We start from the raw sequence: 26,304 nt of genomic DNA, 5'->3' as shown, positions 1-26,304 counted from the left end.
GGAATATACCTTCATTTTGTTTTTTGTTCTTTCTTGACAAGGAAACAGTAATAACCGATGGATGAACATATCAGCCATTTTATCCCAACAACATCATGTCAGGAATATTTTTCTGATAAGAAAAATATTTTTTATTATTAATTATTATTATTATCCACACAGAAAAGAGTGCTATCATTTCCCTCACATGGACACAGTTATTACTTTGATAGGAACTTTTCCTTTGTACTGCCCTAAAAAGAACATATTTTTACCCAGATATAAAAATGGCTTAAATGAAAGTTGTTGGGTTTTTTTTTTTAAATTCCAGGTGTAGTTTCTTTGATTTACAGATGGAAATGCATAAGAAAATTAAGGGAATCAAAAAAATGCAAATAAAAGCTACAGTAGATAAAATCAAGTATAAACTATAAAACAATTTGATAATCATACCAAACTGACCACTGGGCTTCCCACTGGGACATGTCTCAAAGAAAATTCCCCCACTTACCCAAATCTCACAATGTGCTTGTATATGTATTTAAATAAATTCTTATTGCCAGATTTTTTACCTGATCAGGGAGGAAGGTTAGAACAGTGTTTAAGTGTGCTAGCCTGGGATCTAAGAGACCAAGCTTCAGTTCCCTGCGCTGCCACAGACTTCCCATGTGACCTTTGAAAATCATATAGGGCCAGATTTTTAAAGATGTAGATAGGCAACATGTGGGATTTTCAGAAGCCACTGGATACCTAACTCCTATTGAAACAGAAGTTAGGTGCCTAGATGCTAGGTGCCTAGACATCTATCTGCATCTTTAGGTGCCTAAATACATTTGAAAATCTCATCCTTAGTCTGTGTCTCAGTTTCCCCATCTGTATAATGTGTTAACAGCACCTCCCTATACCACAGGGATGTTGTGAAGATAAATACATTAAAGATTGTGAGGTATTGAGATACTGTAGTCATGGGGGCAATACAAGTACCATACATAGAATTCACTGGTATCCTAGAAAGATAGTGACAAATTGGAAGCAGTTCAGAGAATTGTGACAGACGTTGTCAGGGCAACCATTGGTGCAGCTGCTAGAGTAGACAGGGCTCAGGAATTTTACCACTGTGTCATGAAAATCTGCGAACCTCTGTCCACACTAGCTCTCATACTGTTGCTATCATGGTGCACTAGCTGGAACACAGGGAGTAATAATTTCTTAATACACACAATGTGATAATGAGCAAATGGCAATAAAAGCATGTACATCACAAATGTGTCTTTCCAGGGTAAGGAAAACAAGAGCAAGATCCCAGAATAGAGTAGAAATCTGGCAACCTCTAAGATCACTGAAAAAAATTCTGACATGTGGAAAAGATGTTTTCAAAATCTGAAGATGAAAAGTGCAGCTACATGGCTTGGCAAAAATGTTTATCATGTTAAAGTTATAATTTTTGGAACAGATACAGCCTCATGCTGCAGGACTTAAGCCAGTCTAACCACTGGAGATCAGAATGAGACCTAATATGGTGGCATATTATCCCACATTTACTTACTGTGGGTTTCTTACACATTCCTTTAAAGCAGCAGTCAGTGCCACTGTCAAAGACAGGCTACTGGACCAGATTGACCTTTGAGTCTGAGTAAGCATGGCAATTCTTATGTTCCTATATTTAACATCCTTGAACATTACTGCATTGGATGCTAAGGTACTGAACTTATTCTGGTACACATGAAACATGTGTTCTCCAAAATAGAAAGTCAAGTTTTTGCTAGATGCAAAATATAAGAAAAAGCATCAGGATTCTCTGAGACTTTAAACAGATTTAGATTGCAATTTCAAATAGGTCAAGGAAGCTAGATGTCCAATTTCCTTGGCCTGAAGCTGGTGGAAACACGTTTTGTTTTCCCACAGAAAATTTTGATTAAAAAAAAATCATGTTTGTCAAAATTTTCACTGGAGAGTTTCACCTGTTTGTCAAAAGAAGCAATAAAACAAAAACAAAAACAAAGAAACAAAATGTTTTGAAAATCTCAGCCCGCTGCCATTTAAAGATTGTGACTATATGGACCATGATTAAATGCTAAGAGATGGTATAGTTTTGATACAAGGTTTAGCTGGGTTAGAGAAAATGAATTGATAGAGCAGATCTACAAAAACTCATGTAGAATCCAGTGCATTTAGTGGTGAAAGGCTACATGAATCTTGGCAAACACACATACCAAAAAAAAAGGGATAGAGAGACATAAATAAAATCCACATTGAAAAGCAACTTTACATACCCAAAGTGTAGAAATTGTTCAGAAACTCTGGAGGAATATATACTAGTGCTCACATTTGGCCAGCAAGAGGTCATGGCTCTGCATTATATAATAACTGTAATCACTTTCTCAAGGGATGAAAATATGACCCCAAAAGCCATTAATACTATTGATCAGCAGGTGACAAAACAATGTTTTTCATCAGAATGAGCTTTTTATTGATATGGTCAGTGCTAATGATGCTCAAAAAAACCCAAACAACAAACAAACAAAAACCCGAGGAGATCATGCACACAAGTGAAACATTTGCTAGTTTCTTATTAGGCTCACAGATACTCAGATTGTTAGATTTAAACTTGATACTAAAGCTCAAGCAAGCACTGTAATCAGACAAAATGTTATGTGCATTCAAATCTCCTATTCCATTCCACTCTAACAAAAATCTGTCTATCTATATTGAACAGTGTAAAGTAAGAGGCCAATGCAAACTGCAAAAAAGATAGAACATGATTAGGCTTGCATTTTATGTTGTGAGCACTCAATTATGGGAAACATTTAAATATTGAACTTAAACTGCTACTCTCTATAGCTACAACTGAGAGTAGACAACCTGATAAATACCTCCATATTTTGTATATCTTCAAGGCAGTCGGACAATGTCCAGGAAAATGTTCTTTTCATCTTAAGCTAACAGTCACCCCCTCTTGTTAACACTCTACGGTACCATTTTTATTCCATGATTACTTGCAGCGGGAATTAGTTTCTAGTGTAGTACAAAAACCAAACTTCAGATTGGTACTTAACCGATTAGTTGGTATATTAAAGCCTCAAACATGAACATTCAAAATCTGACTGGATACCTGAAATATTAAACAGGCAATACAAAAATAATATTACCCTTTAATATTCTTTGTAGAGAGTGATTTAAATTCATCTCTGGTGGAACCCCATTAGTTTTATATACACTAAATCACCAACCTGAACTGTTCCTTTGTAGAGGGAATTACTTTTTTAAAAGTATGCTCCGATCAACTGAATCCTTATAGCATGATTAAAATAAAACACAGAATACTATGATCCTGTTTGCTTGTCCTATATAAATGGGTCACAGCAGTGTTTACTTTGTGCACAACCTCTCACTTCATGGTCTCTTATCTCAATTCTCCCATCCATCTGACCCAACCTGTTTCCATCTTTCTGGTTTACCTTTTTTCTCCTCGCCATTCTGTTTCTTCCTCATCCAGAAACATCCTTATGGTTCTTAAGAAGAACAAGAGCAGATTTTACCATGAAACTGACCTGCTTAGATAAATTTCACTGTTCCATAAGTGTAACCAGAATAGAAACAGTGAAATTTAAAGCTGGTCAGTTTCACTTTGAGGTCAGTGGTTGTGATGCAAACAGAGCACAACATGGGTTCTGCTGGGACATCTTGTGGGAGGCATGCTGGGGAATAAGAGAAAAGTCCCTAATATGGAACTCCGCTGTGTCAAGAGACAAGGTCTGACATGCCTGCCTGGTTTCCCACTCCAGTCCTGATGGCAGAGGACCTTTCTGGACTTCAGAGATATAGTGGTGGTCCCACCAGGCTAGGGATTATGAAGAATGGCACTCTAAAGCTTATAAGTATTTTTTAGCCTCCTTCTCTCAGTGTTAGTTCTGAATAAAAGCAAGGGTAGACTCCTTCTTCTTTCTACTGCACTAGGGTACTGACCACTTCAAACATGTAGAACTTGCTATCCCCATAAAATACAGGTTGTCTGAACATCACCCTGCCTGCCAGAACACCATCCAAAACCATGCTCTGGAGTGTCCCTTGCCGCTGTTTGCCAGAAGCTGGGAATGGATCACTTGAGGATTACCTGTTCTGTTCATTTCCTCTGAAGCTCCTGGCATTGGCCACTGTTGGAAGACAGGATACTGAGCCAGATGGACCATTGGTCTGACCAAGTATTGCTGTTCTTATGTTCTTACATACTTTTTATATTTGTAGACACTGATTCACAGGTTAATGGCATGAAAGGTTATACTGAGGTAGAGTAGTGCACAGTACAGTATGCCACTTTGGTAATATCAGATTGTCACCTTTTACTTATACCACACACACAATACAAATCTCTTTATTGCTATCAATATTTTTTTTTACAGTTTAAGTCCTTGATATTTGTTTTTTCAGTTACAAAATATAGTAAAGACAAGATGCAGGTGGCTAATTTCATAATAGGAGAAAACTTGAAGGAGAGAGAAAAAATGAAACAAGGGAGCAGAAAATGCAAATGTGCTAGAGTTTTTATTTTTAGTAAATATTACTGATCAGATAATATAATTATAAATCCTTGAATACCTTAAAGAAATTTTGTGAAGAATAGTGCTGCAAGAATATGCTAAGAAATGTGTTGAATAATGAATTAGTTATGAACTAGTAACCTCATGTGGTTAATTTCCAGCTTCCCTACCAGATACAATATCACTGATTTGAATATACTGCAGTTTATTATAGAAGTTTTCCTTTATCCTTCCTAGGTGGTAGCTGCCAGAAGTATATATTTGTATATGTATGTATTATTTCTGTTTTCACATTCCAGACACCTATGGAGCTCCTTCCAATCAGACAGTACAAATGAAATGTTGGGCCTGTGCAGATTATTTACAAAGCTCAATGGCCTCTTCACATGAAGACCCAAAGGAGGGTGCAGTATAGGGAAGAAAAATATGATGAGAATCTCCTTGAACAATTTTCCAAAAGATTCCTTCAAAGCTGAAATTTGCTCTCTTCTTCCTTCCCTCCCTCAAGAAGAAAAAACAGAGGTTTAGTCTCCTAACCTCATGGATTTCTCAGCATTCAAGTGAATCTCTGTTCCTTCAGAGACCCTGCACTTCTGTAGTTGCTTCTGACCAACTGCAGTCATGCCCTCAGGACCCTTCCTTTAAAGGAATTTCCCCTACTCAGAAGGACTCCACAAGGAAACGTACACAACTTCCTGGTATTTATCCCTATGTCTACTATCCTAAGACATAGAAGGTATGAATTTCACAGTGTAAAGATAAAATCCTGCTTACTGACTTCAGTGACACTACTTGTTTGTGCCTTGTAAGTAGGAGTATGCTATTAGTTTGGGAGTTATTTCTTGATCAGTCTATCAGAAATATGGCTTAGGGCAAAAGTGAAATAGATTGCAGAGTTTTTGGCCTAGTGTATATTTGCTTCTGTTACATACACAGGGGTCAAGGCCTGTAGCAGCTCCCTGAAGAGTTGGCAGTTTGCATTGTCTTCTTTTAGCAGCCTGCCCCAGGCTGAGCTGGGCTGCTTCCTTTTATATCTTGCCTCCAGGCTAAGCATGCCCAGCAGAGGCAAAGGGGTGTGGCTTCCTCAGCCTTCAATGCACAATTAACCCCTGCAGGGCCAGGGCAGAGTAGGTACACCCTGTCACACCATCAAACGGTCAAAATGCATTTATGGCTACTTTGGGAGGACTTCTGGCTTTTCAACAGAAAATGTTATGTTTTCTAAGCTGAAAAATGTTTTTATGCAAAAAATGTATTTGCTTTGGTGATACTACTCTGTCCCTTATTAATGGTTTAAGTTTAAGAACTGTTCAAAATTAAATTAAAAATCTTCCACTAGGGTCAACCACTGGCTAAATCTTACCTTTATGGTCTCAAAAAAATATCTCTATGAGGCTAATGCATATAATTAGGCTCTTGATGAGCTTCTTAACTGTACAACCACATTTGATGCTGATCTCACGTGTGCTGCTGGTCATATTAATCTCTGGTATGCTGGACAAATGAGAAATCTAGCCTGAAGTAACAATACTATACTGTGCCTGGATATGTGCCACAGACCAATAACACTGGCAGTAGAGGTTAACTGCAGATTTGGACATGTAAATGAACAATGAGCTGGTTTGAATGAGGCTAAGGAGGTCCTTGATCCTGTAAACATTTACAAATGTACTTATCTTTAAACATGCAATTAGTCCTACTAACTTTGATGGGACTATTTTGTCAGTGTTGCTTAACTGGGACCTAAAATCCTACACCACTCACTATAGGATAATGCCATGGTCAAGCTAGATCAAGGGCCCATTCCTGCTGAACTTGTCAAATATGAATAGTCACATTGTAGTCAATGGAACTGCTTATATCCATACAATTAATCATGTGCATAAGTGCTTTGCAGGATTGGAATCCGAATCATGTATGATGCAAGGTTGAGTGCTGCTTCTCTAGACAAAGGCCCTCCCAGAATGGCTTCTGTTACATTTCCGTACACTCACTTGACTTGGGCCTCTAACATTTGCCCAGGAAACAGCTAAAAAATAGATATTGCTCAAACAAAACAAAACAAAAAACCCTTTCCCTTCATTTTGGCATATTTGCAAAACTGGGCAGAATTTTCATAAACTACCTGCAAAGTAAAACTGATTCATTTTGCACAATTGTGAACTAGAAACAAGGTTTTTCACAGCACCCAGTGTGCTTGTGTTGGAAGATGTATTAGCATCTATTAAATATTTTCTTGATAACACGGAGAGGAGAAAAAGGAAAGCAATTAGAAGTTAAAACATTTTTCTGAACTTGATGTAGAGTTTCTCTTTAATGAATTACTTACTAATCTACCTTAAACAGCAAAACTGTTGTGTGCTATGTTGTCTATGGGAGCAGGCTCTCCTACAAACCACCAACATTGAGGTACAAAGGTGTGTCCTTTTTTCCAGTTTCCACCTTCTCAGTTTTAGGTTCAGTCATAATTGTTGCACAGATAATTATGAAAAGAGAGGAAATGGAAAGAAAGAGAAGAATATCTAATTCTACAAAAAGGCCTAAGTTGAAGGGACTAACATCACTTTTTGCTCTTCATTATCAGTAATGCTGGTTGGATATTTTCTGTTGAAATGATTTTCCGAAGGAAAATAAACTTGCTGCATAACCAAAATTTTCCACAGGAAAACTGAATTTCTTCATCAGAATATTGTTCTATGGAACAGGTTCTTGTTATCTCCTAGGGATTTGTCTCACTGGAAAACTACATCTCCCATAATGCTATTTGGCTTTCCCTCTGACCAAGCTGTGTGGTGCATCATGGATTATATAGTCTGGCCAGAGAGCCTGGCCCATTGGGGAATCATGATCCTAAACTACAACTCCCAAGAGGCAATGCAGCACAGTGGGAAAATGCAATTTAATGTTGATCTGATTTTAATATGGCTAAATACATACATTTACATCTACAAAAAAAGAATGTAGACTGTACTTACATGATGGGGGATTCTATCCTGGGAACAGTGACTCTTGAAAAATTTTGAGGGTTGTGATGAATAATCATCTGAACATCAGCTCCCAGTGTAGTACTGTAGCAAAAGAGCTACTGCGATCCTGGGATCATAAACAGAGGAATCTCAAGTAGGAGTAGAGAGGTTATGTTTCCTCTGCGTTTGGCACTGGTACAACTGCTGCTGGAATACTGTGTCCAGTTCTGGTGCCCACAATTCAAGAAGGATATTGATAAATTGGAAAGGGTTCTAAGAAGAGCCACAAGAATGTGTATAAGATTAGAAAACATGCCTTAGAATGACAGACTCAGGCAGCTCAATCTATTTAGCTTAATGAAGAGCAGGTTAAGGGGTGATTTGATTATAGTCTATAAGTATCTACATGGGGAACAGCTATTTAATCATGGGCTCTTCAGTCCAGCAAAAAAGGTATAACAAGATCCAATGGTTTGAAGGTGAAGCTAGATAAATTCAAACTGGATACATTTTAACAGATGTAAATTTTTAACAGTGAGAGTAATTAACCATTGGAAAAACTTACAAGTGTTGTGGTTGTTTCTCCATCACTGGCCATTTTAAAATGAATATTGGATGTTTTTCTAAAAAAAAATTGAGGTAGGAATTATTTTGGGGAAGTTCAATGGCCTGTATTACACAGGATGGCATCAGACTAAATGATCACAGTGGTCCCTTCTGGTCTCGGAATATAGAAATGTTTTGTTTTGATCAAAATTGTTGAAACATTTATGAATTGAAATTTTTCAGAATTTCCATTACACACAAAAAATGAAATTTCATATTTTCAGCCCAATTTTGGATGAAAACTAATGTTGAAATGTCATCATTACTCTGGTAGGAAATTCTGAATTTTGCTTAGCTTTAATGTTCTATTATTTTAAAGGTGTCCCAAGACCAGTTTTCAAGCCAAATACAGGCTGCAACCTTTTTGTCTTGACACCTCCCATGGAAACTACAGGTTGCAACATGTCATGATTTACTTGATTAGAGTGACCCAACATGTAGATTTCATTATAGGAGAAGTTAGAAACCTTCTTCCCAGGGTTTACAAGTTTACTATCCAGACGACTATGTGAAAAACATGGGGCTGTATTAATTTATGAATGTATATATGACTACATCTTGGGAAATATTTACTATACGACTATACTGGAATGCTTACTGTATGCATGTGGAGGTTTAGTTTAATAGCCAAGCTGTTAGGAAACAACCAGGAAGGCAACACAACAAATCCACATAAAACACCTCCTGGCAAACAGGTGAGGGTGTTATGAAGTTATACTTGAGCTATTAGCCGTGAATATGCTACTTTTATGCTCCAGACAAAGTTACACAGCTGTCTTGACAAGGCTGGAAACAAAGAGACTTAACCAGTTAAAAAGCAACTTGAAAGTGGGGAGCAATTATCTGGGAGCCACTGCCGAGGAACAGACTGACACAGACAGATGCCTACTTGAGGCCCTGAAGAAGTAAAATCTTTCCTAAGCTTCCAGGGGGTGGTAAGTCTTAAGTAAGATTGATATGCTGTAGAGAGATGACCAGCTTGTATTGTCATCCTAGTTACCAAGTCATTGGTTGCATTAGTACAGGACAGTAATGTTATTCAAGTTCAACATTTGTAATTGAGGTTATCAATGCTTCCTTTCTGACACAACAGCGGTTATTTACAATATTTAATGAAAACCACAGTCTTTAGATATGCAGTTATTTTCAAATTACTTCAACGGTATCCTTTTAACCTTTCTGTATGCCCATTTGTCAGAATGATGGCCATTCATTCACATATAGTTCTATCTCCTGGGATCCTTTGCTTTGAGCAAAGAGCTGTCAAACATTTCAACATGAAGGAATCATCTGTATTTTAGAGAAGTACAAACATTCAACCACAATCCTACACTGCCGCATTAACAGGTGTACCCAAGCAAGCTTTGATTAAACTAGCTTGCTAAAAATAGCAGGGAAGCCATGGCTGCATGGGTTAGCAGCCTGAATACATTCCCAGGGTGAGTTTATACTCAGTCAACTAGCCCATGATGCTGCAGCTTCACTGTTATTTTTAGCTAGCTATCTGGATCAAAGGTAGCTTGGGTATTCCCCCCGTGTGCTGCAATCACACCTCCTGCTTGCAGTTTAGACATACCTACAGAGGCCACATAGCCCAGAGAAATTAAGTGCTACAAAGAGATGATGACAACAACAATAATATATAAACCATCATTTTGGCAGCCCAGCCCTTCTGAGTTTTGATCCCCCCTCTGTCAATGAATGAATTCCATACTTTTCATTTACATAATTTTGCAAATGTTTGTTGGGCCTCTCAACACCTGTGTGAAACAAAGATATGTAGATTAGGCCTAGGATGGGAAAGTTGGCTTTTAAACCTTGTTCTGAAACTGGTTTGCTGTGACCATTGGGCAAGTCTCTGAGCCTCAATGGAGATAATGATATTTATCTGTTTCAAAGAGATGTGATCATTTAACCCAGTAAGGTTTGTGAAGTGCTGCCTAATTGAAAAATATTGTTAAGATCACCTCTTGACAGAACGTGGGAATCTCTGAATCATCTTGCACTCACTCCTCTGAACCATGTGGTGTCAGAGAGTTCCTTTCCCCTATCATCTGGGGCTGAATGCCATGCTTTGTCTCACTCTAGAAGTATTTTTTGTTTTGAAAGTTTAAGTGATCTTCAACCACTTCTGAGTTGCATTTTTCACATTCTTTAACTACTTGTTTTTCTATTCATGCAAAATGCTGAAAAATGGATTAACTTTAAATGTACAACCGTGGCATACAAAAGAGTGTTAAAGTGTGGTTTTCTCGTATAAGTTACTGTGGTTTTGCCCAGGCACAGTAAATTCTCTTTTAAATTTAAAGCTGTGCACTAACAAAGTGCATACATTTCCAGCTATGTTTGGTGCACAGTACATGGGCAAACCCAATTAAGGGTTTGTCCACATGGTAGGGTATTGCGCTCTACAGGGTGTGTGATTTCTAAGCGCACTAATGTGTTACATATTAATTGGTCTGTGTAGACCCTGCAGGTGTGCTTTAATGTGGTGCTGTTTGAAACAGTACTTTATAAAGTGCAGTAGGGGGATCTTTAGTTTGCACCATCATGGTTTTCACAAACCAATTAATGTGCAACACATTAGTGCACTTTAGAAATCACACTCCTGTAGAGGGCATTACCACACAGTGTAGAAAGACCCTTTGTGTGCAGTTTCTGCTGATGGTTAAGTACCATCAGATGAACAATTGATGTCTGTCCCAAACCTCACTACCCAGCACATTTCTTTGGCCTTGCCTTCTCTAACAAGAATATATTTTAAAATAAACCAAACTTTAAATCCTAACAAAACAAGACACTCCATGGCACATGTCTCCCTCTGGGGAGAGGATGAGAGAACAAACAACACATGACAGATGTTAGTCACATTGCTTAATGCACTAATGGAAGGATTTCAGATATTACGGTGTTGAGTACCTATATAGACCTATACATAACAGAATAGGATCCAAGGATTAAAGCCACCCTTGCTCCTTCCTCATCCATTCCTGTGCCAATCATAGCTGAGCTAGATCACTGACTCTGGCTCCCAATCTCCAGATTCCTGTTCTATTGCTAATCTAGCAGACAAAACCTTCTGCACACCATCACCACCAAGCAAGTCACTTAACTCCTCTACTTCTTTCCCCCCTTATCTGTGAAATAAGGATAATGCCCATGTCTATGACACAGGGGTATTGAGAGCAGTCCTCTGAATGAGGAATACCTATTGACATAGGTGCAGGAACTAGGGGTGCTGCTGCACCCCCTGGCTTGAAGTGGTTTCCACCATATACAGGGTTTACAGTTTGATTCAGTGACTCTCAGCACCTCCATCCCCCCCCATACAAATTGTTCCAACACCCATGTCTATTGACTGCAATGAGAGTTACTCCTGCAGAGTGCTTGCAATAATGGGCTCTTAATTAATGTTGGTAAAGTGCTTTGATATGCCTGGATGGTAGGCACTATGTAAATCAAATAGGCTTACCATACTAGGACAGGCATGTTCTTATTTATATTCTAAAATCCAACTGTGGTAAAATCCCTTTAGCATGGCAGTATTCTCCTTAGATCAAATGGTTGATTGCTGTGACAAGCTTCTGTGGGCTCAACAACTTGCTGTAATTTCCATGTGCAAATTGTTAAGAAATATACTTAGTAGCCTGAAATTGTCTCTGCATGATTGTGAAGCAAAGGACCAAAGAATTAATCTTTGCTTAGAGAGAACTCAGTCAAAAAATTACATTTCTATAAGATGCGACAGATGGGAAACTGAAGGCCATAAAGAGAATAGAATGAACTGCAGTCAGATAATCTTGCTTTTTGCTGTTACTCTACTTGTTTTCGAACAGCCATCTTCAAATATTTCCAGGGGAAAAAGTGTTGATTTTTTTAAATGAAATGAATCTCATTATGCAATTAAAGAGCCCTTGTGTTTTAGCTTATCTGATAAACTTTGTTTAAACACATGCATTTCATACTGAAGCAAACAACTTTCAGAGAAAAATATACTAGTAACCTGATTTCTTTCCAATGACAGATAATTTGGCATAATATATGCAATTTGTATTGATGTGATATATATTTCCAGCAAGAAAACAAAAACCACAAAAATGAATAAGCATATGTGTCCAAGCCAACTCCATTCAAGTCAGTGGGAGTCTGTCCTTGACTTTAATAGGAGTTAGATTGGGCCCTCATTGACTTCTTTTAAGGTGTTTAACATCATTTATTTGCCCCAAAAGGTAAATAATTGATTGAGGAGAGATTATCTTAATAGCTACATTGAAGCATAGTAAACTTTGATTTTTACTGAAAATATAAGCATTGATACTGTTTTTTTCCCTCAGAAACATCTCACAATCTCTTTGTGGCCATGAATTTCAAAATTGTAGATGTTTTTGAAATTTCTGACAAACGTTGTAAGAAAGAAATTCAAATAGACATCCAAATAATGCTATTTACCTCTAGAAGTTAACAGGAGCTGCTCAGCACCTCAGGATTGAGATACCAAACTTTACATACTAGTGTTTGAAAACTTTGGCTTATGTGACTTGCCAAATACCACTGAGGGGGTCCAGATCAAAGCTAGGATATGTCTCTCATTCCAAGTCCTTTGCTTGGGGCACTATTTCTCAAGTTATTGAGCTGATCTTCCTTCTGTACAGAGATCACTCCAACTGTTCAGAGGAGCTCACTCAACCACGGGTGAGGAGCTTGGATTAACACTAATATCATCAAAAGCAGCCTGAGAGTCATTCCTCCCTACATCTGTGACCTGATCCGTGACTTCCCAAAAAATCAAGTGACTTAGAGCTACCTGGTTGGTTGCTTGGCTGGTTTTCATTTGGTGGGTTTGTTGTTATTTTTTTTTGTGGGTTTTTTTTTTTTTTTTTTTTTTTTTTTGGTGGGGGAGGGCTACAGGAGACTGTGACTATCTTCTTATCTTCAGGAAAAATCAGTGACAACCTTTCATCCCTAGTGATTGGTTTATGCTTTCCAGGCTATTCTCCCAAAGAAAATGGTTAGAAATTATTTTTAAATTAAAGATAATATTCTCTTTTACATTTCTATGCCCCTCAACCTGGGTGACCCACAGAAATGGGCATCAGATCATCATAAGCTGGTGCTAGTATTAGGAGGCAGAAAAAATAATAGGAGAATGTGGGGGGACACCACATTAATGATCATTTAGCATGAATGGCAAACTCAGGAAATAAACTTGGTAGATATGTGAAATATGGTGGTGCATAGGATGGGATTCTTAGCCTGACTTTATTCCAAAAACAAAACCCTGATATTAATGATGAGCTCAGTACAATGAAATGGACAGTGACATATGAGTTCATCCTTTACAAATGCATTATCTACATACACATGTGATGAATGGCTGGTGAATGATAATGTGACATAGAATGGATACTAGTGGATGCCCACAGTGCACTTAACATAATGGTGTGTTGTGTCAAATATAGGATAGGAGTGAACATTTCATTTGAGACTGGGAGATAAAAGGTTATTGCCCAGCAGCATGCATAAACAATTTTACAAGGGGAGCCACTTGAATTCAAGTGTACTGTGGAAAGTGCCTTTAGTTTATATCAAAGTTGGACCTATTGTAAGTAAACCAGTGTGAAATTTCTTGAGGAGTTTTTATTTAGCTTAAAATAAGGTTCAGATTTTTTAATGCATACACAATTGCTCATCTTAGGTGTGTGTACACAGTTACCCCAACTGAATATGTAAATTGAATAATTTACGCAAAATTATTCTGTACATAAAATTTTAATTAAACTCATCTTTACATTTTTCTTTTGTATCTTAATTATATGATGTTAATACCAAACATCTTTAGCTAGTTCTTAGTTATGCATTTTTTTCTGAATAGCCTGCCTTTATTTTCACAATACTTATGAAGAGTATAATATAAATTCTGTAACCATGTTTCTCCTTGACTACATCATACTTCAAGTGTTCAATCTGTGTCTCTCATGTTACCATAGAATACCATTCATTTATGGTAGAGGTTTATTCCCCATCAGCTGAGACACAAAAGAAGAGCGGCTTTGGACTGCAGCCTGTGTGCACATGGAGACTCCCGTGTTTAAGTGGAAGATAGCTCAGGGAACCTACATCTCTATGGAGGACCCTGGACACCCATTAAAAGTTTTCAGCTTCCAGCAGGAGTAGTGATTGTACTAGACTGTTTGGGAGAGAAGTATACATTAATGAATCAACCAATTAGTATTAATTATTCACAGCTTGCAAAAAAAGAAAATCAGACATCTGTTCCATTTCAAAGAGGATTAAGACATTTTCACATGTATTAACCAGCAGATTATTGCAGAATAAAATGGGTCATCTATACTGCTATCCCTATTATTTGGCAAATGATGCTATCTGGTTCCTAGTTCTACATGTAGCAGGACAAGTCTTTTGAAATAACAAGTAGGGTTTCTTGCCTCTCAGGAATATAATACAGATCAAAAGAGGTAGAGACAGAAAAGACCAGGTAAATCTTCTTATCCATCTCCCTATCAATACAGGACTGTTCCCTATTGCACATTTACTAGAGGTTTTTCCATTTTGATTTTAAATGTGGCAAAGGATGAGGTTTCTAACAGTTCCCGTGGGGATTATTTCATAGTCATATTTCATGAACTGGTTTTATCTGTTTCGGGTCCCTTAATTCTTCTGTAACTGTATAATAACTCTTGTTTAACTCACAGCTTCTTCAGTGGAAGAAAATAAGTGACCCTTTGATGCTGGGTTTTTCACCATGCACTTGGTATGGATGTGCCACACCAGGTTCTAGATTGCCAGAGTTAATTATTTTATTGCAAAGAAAACTGATCTCATTGGACATATCTGTTGTTCTAGACTACAGCTATGCCATCTGTATAATAAGTTTCTCCCTTCTTCCCTTGATCATTATTTCCCTTCCCTCACTACTTTTGAGCCCTTCTCTACCTTATTTTTAAACCAAACACTTCAGCAGCCATTTACAATTCCTGTTCAAGGGCCACTGCCTAGAATCACTTGTCATGAGACTCAGCTGATAGCCTGCTTCTTGTCATTTGGGTCCAAAGAACACATCTCCCATCTCTTCTGCTCAAAAGCTTTTAAAATGCTTTTCCAGGAAATTCATGACTAACATTATTTTGCGAAGAAAACTGCTATTAAACATTCCTCAACCAATGTACTGCTGAAAGGACTTCTGCCATGCTCTGTATAAGCTCTATTAGTCTAATCAATATTTGTAGAATTAAAAAAAAAAACATTACTCCAGATTCTAAAAAAAAATAATGGGTTGCTGAGTTGGTGTTTCTTCTGGCTGTGCAGAGAAACCAAGTGTAAAAAAAAAAGTCATCTATATTATGATTGTACTCTAAAGAGGGATTTTTTTAAAGGCACCTAAGGAATACATTCTTTTCTTATTCCCTCTCCGTGAAACCAGTGGCCAGATTACTCATCAACATTTCTATCACAGGCTACTTGTAGTCAAGCTAATGATAATAGTAATAATACCAAGGATATTTTTCTTGCCACATGAACGGTAACAGCTTCATGTTCCTAACAGTAAATACAGTATAATGTGGCATGAAAGCTGAATTAAAATTCCTGGTGTGAATAAATGAATGGAAGGGAAAAAAAGAAAACATGATAAAGGAGGGTGAAAGTAACCAGGAGGGATTCCTCTGAATGGCATCAAGTGATTCATACTTTTTTCTAAAACTTTAAAAAAGTCACAGTTCATATTTTTAGTTATCTTGGTCTCTTTCCCCCCTCCTCTATTTGACTATTACTATTGATAGAAGAGGTTCTTTCTTTCATTCTCACTAACCATCTTTGATATGCAATTGGCAGCTTTCTTTATTCTCAGTTAGCCTTTTTTTTCACAGATGAAAGATAGAACAATTCATTGGGGAAAGAAATGTAGACAGGATGCACTTCATTGATCCTTACAACAGGGCTCAACATAGCCCTCTCTACTTAACACAAAAGGCCAAATCATGAAAATTGTCTTAACCCAGCTTGTACATTTGAATACTTTTAACTATTTCAAACAAGTTTTTGGGTATACACATTTTTGCATGTTTCAAAACTGGTAAACACCAATCAGTTGACAGATATCTAACAACATCTGAGCTTTGGGGTAGAAACTTGCACATGCCAGGTTATATGCCCAAGATCATACATGCAAAATTTTAATTTTAGTGCCCTGGTGGTTAGAGATGGAGTCTGCTTTGAGAGTGACACCAGCCAAGAAATGGCACAAGCAGCAACATAGCAGGGAAACTCTCTTCCATCCCAGGGGCACCTGTGGTAACCCCCCGAAGTAAACACACACACAGAGGAATAGTAAAACAAATATAGGAAAGGGAAATATCTATTTACACATTAATGACTGGAGAAAAACAACAGGGGTAGAAGATAGTGAGAGCAGCAAAACAAGGTTACATTCAATACAAGGACCCATGGGCACATTGGTACCATAGTATAAAAGGATAGATACCCAACACTATGTCTGGACTCAGAGTTCCGGAATCCTGGGCAGGGTTCCAGTCCAGCAGTGAGTTTTAGGTGCTGCTGGTTGTTAGGATATAGATATTCAGGCCTGTTTGTAAAGGCCTATACTTTAAGAATTTAGGTGTATTCTTATCACTTAGCTAGTTATAGAGGTATAAAAGAGAGAATCAAAATTACTGTCTGTTTGTGTAAAGGACAGTCTGAGGCTCTGTTTTTAGGCTTGGGCCTGGTCTACACTAGGCGTTTATGTCGAAGTTAGCGCCGTTACATCGAATTAACCCTGCACCCGTCCACACTGCGATGCTATTTAGTTCGACATAGAGGTCTCTTTAATTCGACTTCTGTACTCCTCCCCGACGAGGGGAGTAGCGCTACATTCGACATGGCCATGTCGAATTAGGCTAGGTGTGGATGGAAATCGACGCTAATAGCTCCGGGAGCTATCCCACAGTGCACCACTCTGTTGACGCTCTGGACAGCAGTGCGAGCTCGGATGCTCTGACCAGCCACACAGGAAAAGCCCCGGGAAAATTTGAATTGGAATTCCTTTTCCTGTCTGGCCAGTTTGAATCTCATTTCCTGTCTGGACATCGTGGCGAGCACAGCAGCACTGGCAACGATGCAGAGCTCTCCAGCAGTGATGGCCGTGCAGTCTGTGAATAGAAAGAGAGCCCCAGCATGGACTGATCGTGAAGTCTTGATCTCATCGCTGTGTGGGGTGATGAGTCCGTGCTTTCCGAGCTGCGATCCAAAAGAAGGAATGCAAAGATCTACAAGAAGATCTCTAAAGACATGTCAGAGAGAGGATACAGCCGGGATGCAACGCAGTGCCGCGTGAAAATCAAGGAGCTGAGACAAGGCTACCAGAAGACCAAAGAGGCAAACGGACGCTCCGGATCCCATCCCCAGACATCCCATTTCTACGAGGCACTGCATTCCATCCTCGGTGCGGCCGCCACCACTACCCCACCAGTGACCGTGGACTCTGAGGATGGGATACTGTCCACGGCCGGTTCCTCGGACATGTTAGGGGACGGGGAAGATGAGGAAGGAGATGAGGAGGGCGAGGCAGTCGGCAGCTCTCACAACGCTGATTTCCCCGACAGCCAGGATCTCTTCATCACCCTTACAGAGATCCCCTACGAAGCGTCCCCAGCCGTTACCCCGGACACAGAATCTGGTGAAGGATCAGCCAGTAAGTGTTGTAAACATCTAAACATTTATTTTTAACAAAACAGGAATATTAACAATTAAAAGAATGGGTTGTTCATGATTAGTGTGCCCTAGGCGCTTAACGGTTTAGTAAGGGGCAGTGCAAGTTTTGAAAAGAAATCTAGCAATATCCGGTTTTCAGTGATTGTCCTGCACAAGCCGCTCTACTGTTTATTCCCTGCTACTGCAGCTACAGTAAAATGCGGTCTATGTGTCCGGGGATAGAGCAGTAATCCTCCTGGGACATCTCGATGAAGCTCTCCTGGAGGTAACTTGAAAGCCGTTGCATGAGGTTCTTGGGGAGAGCGGCCTTATTGGGTCCTCCGAAGTACGACACGTTGCCGCGCCACGAGATTATCAAGTACTCGGGGATCATTGCTCTGCACAGCAGGGCGGCATACGGCCCTGGTCTTTGGAGGCTTTCCCGGAGCATTCTCTCTTTGTCGCTCTCGGAGATCCTCATCAGGGTGATGTTGGCCATGGTGACCTGCTTTTAATTAGGTAGGGGAATGTTAGTGTTGGGACTGCTTTCCCGTTCCTTTACAGAACTGTAACCGCTGGTTTGCAGCCACGCGGTGGAGGCGGGAGAGGGGCAGCCGAAAGGGATCGTTCCCGGGGACAGCCGCGAGGGGGTGGGACAGGGGCAGAGTTCCCGCTTGCCGGATTGCTGGCAGCAGGGACTGACATTGATTTAAATGTGAAATGAGGCCAGTGGTAATATAAAAGTTTTAAACTGCCACAAGTGTACGGCTTACCATGTCTGCCTGCAACAGAAATTCCGTTGTGCTGCCTCGCTTCTCAAATGTGCTGTTCAAGACCCCAGGCACTGAATGCGAAGGCCGAGAATTGGACCTTGTGCTGAGTGCGCATGTGAAAGGTGCTGTGCATGGTCTTGTTCACAGAGAAAGACTATGTTCTTTGTTCACAACTACATTTATCTTTCTTAGGAATTCACTCCCTTTTTCCCATTTCCACAGCCCCGTCTGCGACTGTCTCACAACCTAGCCTGGAATCACACTCCCAGAGGCTAGCGCGGATTAGGCGTAGGAAGAAGAGGACACGGGAGGACATGTTCTCTGAGCTTATGGCCTCTTCCCAAGCCCAGGCAGCACAGCAGACCCAGTGGCGGGAGAACTTGACCCGAATGCACCAAGCCAACATGGATCGGGAGGAGAGGTGGTGGCAGGAAGACCAGCAGGCGACTCAAACGCTGCTTGGACTACTGAGGGAGCAAACGGACACGCTCCGGCGCCTTGTGGATGTTCTGCAGGAACGGAGGCAGGAGGACAGAGCCCCGCTGCAGTCCATCTCTAACCGCCCTCCCCCGCCACCAAGTCCCATACCCACCTCACCCAAAGTGCAAAGAAGGAGAGGCGGCAGAGTCCCTGCTAAGTCTCACTCCACCCCTGCAGAGAGCTCTAGTAGCAGAAGGCTCTCATTTCCCAAAATTTGAAAAGTTCTTTCCTTCCCGCCTGACAGAAGCCCACGTCCAAGTTTCACCTCCCAATGCCATGTGTAGTTGATAATAAAAAAATCGTTTCTGTTAACTACTGTTTCAATCATGTTCTTTTGGAGGAGGAGGGGAAAGGGGGTTGGTAATTGGACAGGACAGTCTCCTTTGGCAGGGTACATAGTCGGGGGCAGGCACAGCAGCAGGGCACATACACAGTGCAGTGATGCAGTGACTAGTTACCCCGGTTAGTCTGGGAGGTTGTTTTGATGTAATGTTGGGGGGGGGGGTTGCTCTGTGACTTTGTGGCAGGGGAGGGCAGTTACAGATCTTAAGCGCCGGTCCTTAGGCAGGATCACAGAGCCACACAGCATGGGATCTGTAACCGTCCTCCCCCTGCCACAAAGTCAAATAGACCCCCCATACACACAGTCCCGATCAGGAGGGTTGACAGGCTCCGTTGAAACAAGCATCCCACCGCAGCGGAGCCTGTCAATCCTTGAGTTTAGAAGCTGCATTCGCGTCACAACACTACACCCGCTCCGCACCACAGTCTGCGTCCCAGTTTTAAAAAATTCCCGCGAAAACAGTATTAAAGAAAACGGTGTGCTTTAACAAAGTAGAACTATTTTTATTTCGACACGTGTGTTGGAGGGGGGGTGAAGGGGGTATGTAACTGGATAGGATAGTCAACATTACCTGGGTAAAGAAACGGGGGCAGGTTTAGCTTCTCAGTACACAAACTATAAAGTCACAGGTTACCCTGCTCACTCAGGAACTTTGCTTTCAAAGCCTCCCGGATGCACAGCGCTTCCCGCTGGTCTCTTCTAATCGCCCGGCTGTCTGGCTGTGAGTAATCACCAGCCAGGCTATTTTCCTCAACCTCCCACCCCGCCATAAAGGTCTCCCCCTTGCTCTCACAGAGATTGTGGAGCACACAGCAAGCTGCTATAACAATGGGGATATTGGTTTCGCTGAGATCACAGCGAGTCAGTAAGCTTCTCCATCTCCCCTTGAGACGGCCAAAAGCACACTCCACCACGATTCTGCACTTGCTCAGCCGGTAGTTGAAGAGTTCTTTTTCAGTGTCCAGGGCGCCAGTATAGGGCTTCATGAGCCAGGGCATTAGCGGGTAGGCTGGGTCCCCGAGGATGACTATAGGCATCTCCACATCCCCAACAGTTATTTTGTGGTCCGGGAAGTAAATACCTTGTTGCAGCCGTCTAAACAGACCAGAGTTCCTGAAAACACGAGCGTCATGAACCTTGCCCGGCCATCCCACGTAGATGTTGGTAAAACGTCCCCTGTGGTCCACCAGTGCTTGCAGCACCATGGAAAAGTAGCCCTTTCGGTTAATGTACTGGGTGGCCTGGTGGTCCGGTGCCAGGATAGGGATGTGAGTTCCATCTATGGCCCCACCGCAGTTTGGGAATCCCATCGCTGCGAAGCCATCTATGATTGCCTCCACGTTTCCCAGGGTCACTACCTTTGGCAGCAGTACATCAACGATTGCCTTCGCTACTTGCATCACAACAACCCCCACGGTAGATTTGCCCACCCCAAACTGGTTCGCGACTGACCGGTAGCTGTCTGGCGTTGCAAGCTTCCAGAGGGCTATGGCCACTCGCTTCTGTACACTCAGTGCAGCTCGCAACCGGGTGTCACTGCGCTTCAGGGCAGGGGACAGCAACTCACAAAGTTCCAGGAAAGTTCCCTTCCGCATGCGAAAGTTTCGCAGCCACTGGGATTCATCCCAGACCTGCAGCACTATGCGGTCCCACCACTCAGTGCTTGTTTCCCGTGCCCAGAATCGCCGTTCCACGGCATCAACATGACCCATTGCCACCGTGATGTCCTCGGCGCTGTGTCGCCTGCTTTCTGACAGGTCTGTGCTACTCTCAGACTTCAGGACATCACCGTGGTGCCGTAGCCTCCTCGCCTGACTTTTCTGCATCTGCCTCAGGGAAACCTTTATGATAAGCTGCGAGACGTTGAGAGCGGCCACAACTGCAGCGATGGTCGCAGCGGGGTCCATGCTCGGAGTACAGTGGCGTCCGCGCTGTCAATGACTGGAAAAGCGCGCGAACTGTTTTCCCGCCGGCGCTTTCAGGGAGGGAGGGCGGGAGTGATGGACGGATGACGACAGTTTCCCAAAAGCACCCTCGACTCATTTTGTTACCCAGAAGGCATTGCCGGCTACACCCAGAATTCCAATGGGCAGAGGGGACTGCGGGAACTGTGGGATAGCTGACCACAGTGCACCGCTTCGAATGTCGACGCTTTCACCGTTAGTGTGGACGCACAAAGTCGAATTACTGTCCTTAGTGTGGACACACACGTTCGACTTTGCAATATCGATTACAAAAATTCGATGCAAGTAAAATCAAACTACTCTCGTAGTGTAGACAAGGCCTAAGTAAGGCCTTTGGCTAAGCAGCAGAGGCAGCCATAAGCTGAGAAGCGACTGGTCACATCCTCACATTCCAAACTAGTCACATGGAAATAAAGTGCTACTAGGCTGTTAGGAACACAATTCTGTCCTGATATTCCTATCACCTCCAGAGAAAGGAAAGAGCCTAGAACATATAAAAGGAAATTTAGTTTGATAATTTTCTGTCTGGTAAAAACTTACTTATTAATAGACACAGCTGGAAAACCCTTATGTCTGTATAGATGTAGTTGTAAAATCCTCACTTCTGTATTGTTTTGTATGTTTATTTGCATGGTCTCTGGTTCTGTAATTGTTTCTGTCTGCTGTATAATTAATTTTGTTGGGTGTAAACCAATTAAGGTGGTGGAATATAATTGGTTAAATAACCATGTTACAGTATGTTAGGACAGGTTAGTTAAATTTCAGTAGAATGATTGGTTAGGGTATAGCTAAGCAGAACTCAAGTTTTACTATATAGTTTACAGTCAATCAGGAAGCCGGGGGGAATGGGAACAGAGGGTGGGGGAACTGGAATTATGCTTTGCTAAGGGGGGGGAATGGGAATCATGTTTTGCTAAGGGGGGAATGGGAACAGGGATGGCTCTGTGGTGTCAGAGCTGGGAAGTGGGGACACTGAGGAAGGAAACTGGAATCATGCTTGCTGGAAGTTCACCCCAATAAACATCAAATTGTTTGCACCTTTGGACTTCGGGTATTGTTGCTTTCTGTTCACGCGAGAAAGGACCAGGGAAGTGAAAGGGTAAAGGAATAAGCCCCCTAACATTGGTCATCTTCAGCACCACTAAACTTTCCCCAACAAGCCCTTCCAGTGCCCTCTTCTGTCACTCTCTGCAAACCCATTCAGAGCAACAACCTCTCCACTTAACTAGCTATACCTTCTCTCCTATTCTCAGTGCAAAGTCACAAGCTCCAGTACTCATGGGCCCATACCATTCTGGGTGATGGGGATACTGGGTCTGGCTCTGGTTTGTCCTTCTCAGAAGATTCCTTCCTGTCACAGTGCTCCTCCTGAATCCCATCCTTGGACATACTTGGTCATCCGCTCTGTCTCTCCCAGACTTCAGGCTGGTTCTCAGATGCTTTGCTCAGTGTAGGCCCTCTTCTCTGGAGCTACAGACACACACATGCCACTCTTGCTCTCTCCCTCCCCTCTCCCTGGAACAACCAGCATTTCCTCTCTTTCAGGATGAGGTTTTAAAGGGGACATGCTCTCTAAACCCCTTTAGGGCATTACATGAAGAATTGGCTATTTTAAGCAGCCAGGTCAGAAAGGACCTAATGTGGCTTATCAATTTTCCTGCTTCTTAATAGAGTGCAATTCAATGTCCCTGAAACCACATGAAATTGAAGAATTTGTTTGTGTTAAGAAGTTAATATTATTCATGTGTATTACAGTAGCACCTACAGTCTCCACTTAAGTCTGGGCCCCATTATGCTGGGTGCTGCACGAAGACATAGGAAGAGTGTGATGGGGCATTGTGGCAGGGCAATGACTCACCAGTGTGGCACCTCCTGCTGGCCATATTGGGAATTAGCCCTTTCCAGCCCAGAGCACCCTCTGCAGTCCAGTGGCTCACCTGTCACTGGCTCCCATGTCCCTCCTGGACCCCACTGCCCCTTTATATCAGGGTTCTGCCCCCAGCAGTAACCCACAATCTGGATCTCCCCACCCAGGGGAACCCCAACCCTCTATCCCCACCTTGCCTCAGTGGCTACTGCCAGTAATCATCTAGCCCCCACCTCCTGGGGCAGACTGCAGTCTGTAAACCACTCATCATCAGCAAGGGGGGTTAGGACCTGCTGCCTTTGCCTATCTCTGGGCTGCCCCTCTGTACCCAAGTACCTTTTTGTAGGCCCTTTTCAAGGCCTGCAGCCTGGGATTTTACCAGGCTGGAGCTCCCCAGCTCCCTCTGCCCTTCCCCAGCACTGCTCAACCTCAGGTACCCTTCTCTACTCCCAGACAGCCCAGTCCTTCTCTCTCCAGCAAGGGCCTCTAGCCCTCAGCCCTCTTATAGGGCCAGCTGTGGCTTGATTGGGGCATGGCCCCAACTATGGCCGCTTTCCCCAATCAGCCTAGCTCTTTCCCTCCCTCCCCCCGGCCACAGCCTCTCCCAGGGCTGTTTAAGCCCTTCAGGGCAGGAGCGGAGTAATTACCCCACTACAGGTATACAAACCCCACACTGGAGAACAAGGAAGTAAGCAGCAGCAGCTCTGGGTGCAGGCAGTTTTACCCTACTGCACCTGTAAAGCCTGTTCAAGTTTTGAAAGGTTAACAGATGCCCCAAGGATGCAAACAGGGGAAGGGAGCAGATCTCTGCTGTGAGCTTGGGGAATTATGAGCTAGGAGCACTCATTGCCTGAGACCTGGAAACACAGAATTCTGACAAAGCCTGCCAAGGAGAGCTTGGTGATTGATTGCAAAGGTCAAAAACTTTATTTTCCATTCTTTAATTCACCCTGTGGGGGGAAAGGGGACTTAGGTAGGAAATGATCCAGGGAGGCAACTGCTTAGTACCCCAAGATGTGAAACTTAGCTGCCCACCAGTGGCCCCTGGATTGGAGCCCAATGTAGAGGGTGGGCCTGGGCTCCCCCACCAACTCCAAAAGACGTGATAATAACAGGAACCTTTATCTCAGGGGACATTCCAGCTGGGGAAGACTCTGTCTGTTTAAAGGCCCAAACCCACAGTCAACAAACTAAGAGGAAAGCCCCAAAGCCCGAGAGGGTGCTGAAAGACTTCTCCATGATTGGACTTTCTTCTAGTATTCCCTGAAAGGGGTGGACTGGGAAATGTGACCTGTCTGGTGAAGGGGCTGATAGGAAAGACCCCACTAGACAGAACTATAATTGGAAAAATGTTACTTCAGGGAGGGAGACAACCTGCCTGGCAACTAGGCAGCACTGATGGTGAGTGTTTCCCTTTACAATGAGACATTCCAGGATCTGAAAAGCTTACAATCTAAACAGACAAGAGATGGAAGAAAGAAAGTACTAATGTCCCCATTTTACAGACTAGGAACAGCTAGACTGACTTGCCCAAGATCATATATAAAGTGATGTAGATGGGGAATTGAATTCCTATCTCTTGAGCCCTAGAGCAGAGCTTTAGCCACAAAACCATCCGGCTTGTCTCATAAGTCTACCATCATTTACATGGTCTAAAATATGATTCCATAGTTCTAAGGGGGAAATATTCATGTTGCTCTCATTTCCTGTTTTATCCCATTTATGTCTGTAGTTTATTATGGGAACTTGCTGAAGTTATCTTGGAACTGGTCAGATTGTTTCTGGGGAGAGAGCAAAAAATTGAAAATGTATGATTTGGATCCTTGATTTTCTAGATTATATCTTTAAGATATCATTACTAGTTCTTCTAAGCACACTAGTACATGGTTATTAAAAAGGTGTTTCTTTTGTCATTTTGAGGACTTAAGTGACAGTTAATTCAGAGGTAGTTTGGAATAGTATTAACTTGAGCACATTGCCCACCTCCCACATTCGAGCTAGTGAACAGGGGAATTTAAGAGGGAGTTTGTAAGAGGGAGTTGTAATATAATTGCTATGATTAGGAAGGGCTGCACCAGTGCCAACACTGTTCCTCTCTCCCCTTCACCTGTGTCTAGACAGAGAAACTGACCATGGATGCCTCTACCCAGATCCTGGTATGGATTTGCAGAGACTGTGGCCTGCATTTCCCATTCTCATAAAGCCAGGATTGGGGGGGGGGGGGGGGCATCCAGTGTGAAAAGTATGTGCTGATGGAATCTCTCAGGAAGCAGGCGGGAGATCTATAGGAGGAGGTGGCTAGGCTAAGGAGCATTCATGCCTAAGAGGAATTCATTAAGAGTATTCATATAGCTTCCAAAGCTGAGGAAGCTATCCAGATGGAGAGGACTGTTGTCATCCCACAGAGGGAGGATGATATGGCTCTACCACAGGGAGGACAGTGGCTGCTAGTTACTTCTGGCAGTGGGTAGTGCTCCACCCCTACTCCCAACACACCCACCATAGTGATGAAGAACCATTATGCTGTCCTGGAAATGAGCGATGAGGAATCACCCCCAAAGGTGGGGGGAGGATAAGCCATGAATCCCCAAGGCTAGGAGGAACTTAGCCACCACTCCCAGGAGGAAACATAAGGTGGTGGTGGTTGGTGACTCTTCTGAGGGGGACAGAGGCACCCATCTGTTGGCCTGACATGGCATCCCAGGAGGTATGCTGGCTACCAGGAACCTGTATCCGAGAAGTTATGGAGGGATTGTTGTGGATCATCCGGCCCTCTGACTACTACCCCATGTTACTCATTCATGTGGGCACTAATGATACTGCGAGGTATGACCCTGAGCAGATCAGAAGTGACTACAGGGTTCTGGGAGTAAGGGTGGAGTTGGGGGCACAGGTAATATTCTCTTTGATACTTCCTGTCAAGGGCCCAGACAGAGACAGATGCATCCTGGAGATGAATGCATGATGTTGCCAGGAGGGCTTCAGATTCCTTGACTGTGGGATGCTTTTTCATGAAGAAGGACTGCTAAGCAGAGATGGAGTCCATCTATCGAGAAAGAGGAAGAGCATATTTGGATACT

At 42.3% G+C, this 26,304-nt stretch overlaps 1 protein-coding gene across 1 annotated transcript; it reads left to right on the top strand.

The window, feature by feature from the left end:
* The first annotated feature begins 16,834 nt into the window (after positions 1 to 16,834).
* LOC135983748 (uncharacterized) lies at positions 16,835 to 19,369 on the top strand. Its single transcript, XM_065597006.1, has 2 exons — positions 16,835 to 17,798; positions 18,793 to 19,369. The coding sequence occupies exons 1-2, from the start codon at positions 17,396 to 17,398 to the stop codon at positions 19,266 to 19,268; spliced, it is 879 nt and encodes a 292-aa protein (XP_065453078.1). The 5' UTR covers positions 16,835 to 17,395; the 3' UTR covers positions 19,269 to 19,369.
* The last annotated feature ends 6,935 nt before the right edge of the window (positions 19,370 to 26,304 follow it).

Source organism: Chrysemys picta, chromosome 5, assembly GCF_011386835.1.
Source record: "Chrysemys picta bellii isolate R12L10 chromosome 5, ASM1138683v2, whole genome shotgun sequence".
Taxonomy (NCBI): Eukaryota; Metazoa; Chordata; order Testudines; family Emydidae; genus Chrysemys; species Chrysemys picta.
The sequence above is the reverse complement of the archived record's forward strand: the minus strand, read 5'-3'. Positions and strand labels throughout refer to the sequence as shown.